We start from the raw sequence: 2,581 nt of genomic DNA on the forward strand, positions 1-2,581 counted from the left end.
TCTTTCGGTGTGCCCTACGTACATACAGCGTGCGGAGAAATTGAAGCGATCCGTGAAAGAACTCTCTAAGGGGATTTAGGGGACTTTAACTCGCATGGTACAGGATGGGGCTGCTTATATGATAATAACCGTTCTTCGTTAATCCAGGATCTGTGTGACAACTTCAATTTGATAATCCTAAACACGAGAGAAATAGACCGCCAGCACAACCAAGTGCGCTGGATTTATCCCTTTGCTCGACTTCGCTACAGTTAGATTGCAAGTGGAAGGTAATCTGTGATCCTCACGATAGCGATCACTTGCCGATCATAGTTTCTATCATCAACCGTGTAAGACCATCGTAAACAATCAATTTTTCGACACATCCATGAAAGAATTCGACACATCCATGAAAGAATCACATTGTTCCATACGGGGCAATGAGAGGGCGGACTCGTTAGCCAAGGTGGGCGCTCTAGAAGGTGATATCTATGAAAGACCAATCTGATTCAATGAATTTTTCAGTTGCTGTCGTCAGAAAACTCTAGCCAGCTGGCAGAATACATGGAATAGTGGAACTGTGAATGGAACGAATAAAATGCACTATGAAAAAAATATCATTACTGATAAATTCGTTATCAAATGAATAATCAAGGCTATAATTCATTCGTCTACCGAAATTTATTTCTATTTTTATAAACTAACAACTTCGTTCATTGTTTCCGTAATCCAATCCACAGCACTAGTGACTCTACCGTATACACCTGGATACCCGGCTTGAGCGCATCCCTTACCCCAGGAAACAACTCCTACCAGCACTCCGCCACACGCCAGTGGCCCGCCCGAATCACCCTGAAACGAGTTGTACAATCAATTCTCAATACCATTTTAATGCATACGAAATTTCTAACCTGGCACGAATCTTTTCCGCCCTGTTCAAACCCAGCACAAATCATATTACTTTTGACACCACCGTACTCCTTGTAGATAGAGCTGCATTTTGCCTGGTTGTATAACGGAACAGTCGCAGCCCTCAGCATAAGTGAAGATTCGTTCACATTCTGCGTGTTACCCCATCCGGACACTTCGCAGAGAGTTTCGTCCGCAAATGAATCATCGGCAGCCGGCAAATCGATTGGTTGAACACTTTCGCTAAGATTTAATTTTCCTGATAATTCCAACAGCGAAAAATCATAATGGTTCTGTCGGTTATGCCGTGGATGAATGTAAATATCCCGTACGGTTAGAACTGTTCCTCCGTGGCTAACATGACTCGATCCAGCACGAATGTTTAGTTTACTCGGATCAGAAATACCACTAGAAAAAAATGCATTACGATTGGATATCGACATGCTTAATTTAAACTACTCACCTGGTGCAGTGGGCTGCCGTCAAGATCCATCGATCGCTCAACACCGAACCTCCGCAAAAATGTTTTCCCCGTTGCAATGACACCTGGTATGGAAAGTCCGTTATGTTCACCGGAATGCCACCAACGATTCGCTCCTCGAAATCATCCAATGTGTCAGTAGCCGAACAGACCGATGCCAATAGTGTGGCACAAATCCAAACCGTGACCTCAATCATTCTGACTGAAACTTTGTAACGATTGGTGTAAAGCTTTATAGGTTTTCGTACGAACGGAGTGCGCAGCGGGACTTGACATATGCTGATAAACTAATTGGGTCGAAATGGATAGAAAAGAAAGCATATGCCAAGTGGTTCTAGGAAGTAACCGAATTTGTTTCAAGTTCAGATATTTTATTCGAAAAAAGGTATGTACAAAGACTGAACTGGAAAAAAAACACATGCAGCAAACAAAAATAATTACCATGAATTCATTTAAGTCAGATAATTTTGAAACTCTCAGGGTATAAACACTTATTAGCTATGTTTTTGAAAGCCTCTCCTAGGCTGAATTCCCGCAACTTGGATTTAACACTACCTTTTTATTTTTAAATAACTATTTATTGGAATATGAGTTAACATTAAATTATTAAGATTTTAATTGGGTGTTCAGCCACAAGTGGTGACTTTTCAGCCCTATTATATACATGATTTGGTTCTAACAATGAAGACATCATTTGCTTCCGCAATTCTGTGATTTTTGTGAACGGAAAATTATAAACCTACTTGTATTGTGTAATGGGGAAAAGGAACTTATATACTAACTTACTAACTAATACAGAGAGCGAATCGATTCAATTGAAGATTGCATCGATTTTTGTCGGAATTTGCTTATAATATTATGTGACATTACATCTAATGGTTGTATATTTGTGAGTCTGTTTAACTCATTTGTACTAAACCAGGGAGGACGCTTCAAAATCATTTTCAGAATTTTATTCTGAATCCTTTGAAGCGATTTCTTCCTGGTGGAACAACAACTTGACCAAATTGGTACTGCATAAAGCATGGCTGGTCTGAAAATTTGTTTATAAATTACCAATTTGTTTTTTAGACAGATCTTAGAATTTCTGTTTATAAGAGGATATAAACATTCAATATATTTCTTACACTTTGCTAGGATTCTTTCAATGTGATCCTTGAAAGTGAGATTTTTGTCATACGTTAAACCTAAGTATTTTGCTTGATCAGACCA

General features: G+C 39.3%; 1 protein-coding gene across 1 annotated transcript; it reads right to left on the bottom strand.

Annotated features, from left to right (window-relative positions):
- Positions 1-650: 650 nt before the first annotated feature.
- On the bottom strand, positions 651-1,700 carry LOC131427828 (trypsin-1-like). Its single transcript, XM_058591364.1, has 3 exons — positions 1,352-1,700; positions 891-1,296; positions 651-831 (listed from the first exon to the last, which is right to left on the bottom strand). The coding sequence occupies exons 1-3, from the start codon at positions 1,564-1,566 to the stop codon at positions 673-675; spliced, it is 780 nt and encodes a 259-aa protein (XP_058447347.1). The 5' UTR covers positions 1,567-1,700; the 3' UTR covers positions 651-672.
- Positions 1,701-2,581: the final 881 nt, after the last annotated feature.

Source organism: Malaya genurostris, chromosome 2 (genome assembly GCF_030247185.1).
Source record: "Malaya genurostris strain Urasoe2022 chromosome 2, Malgen_1.1, whole genome shotgun sequence".
Taxonomy (NCBI): Eukaryota; Metazoa; Arthropoda; class Insecta; order Diptera; family Culicidae; genus Malaya; species Malaya genurostris.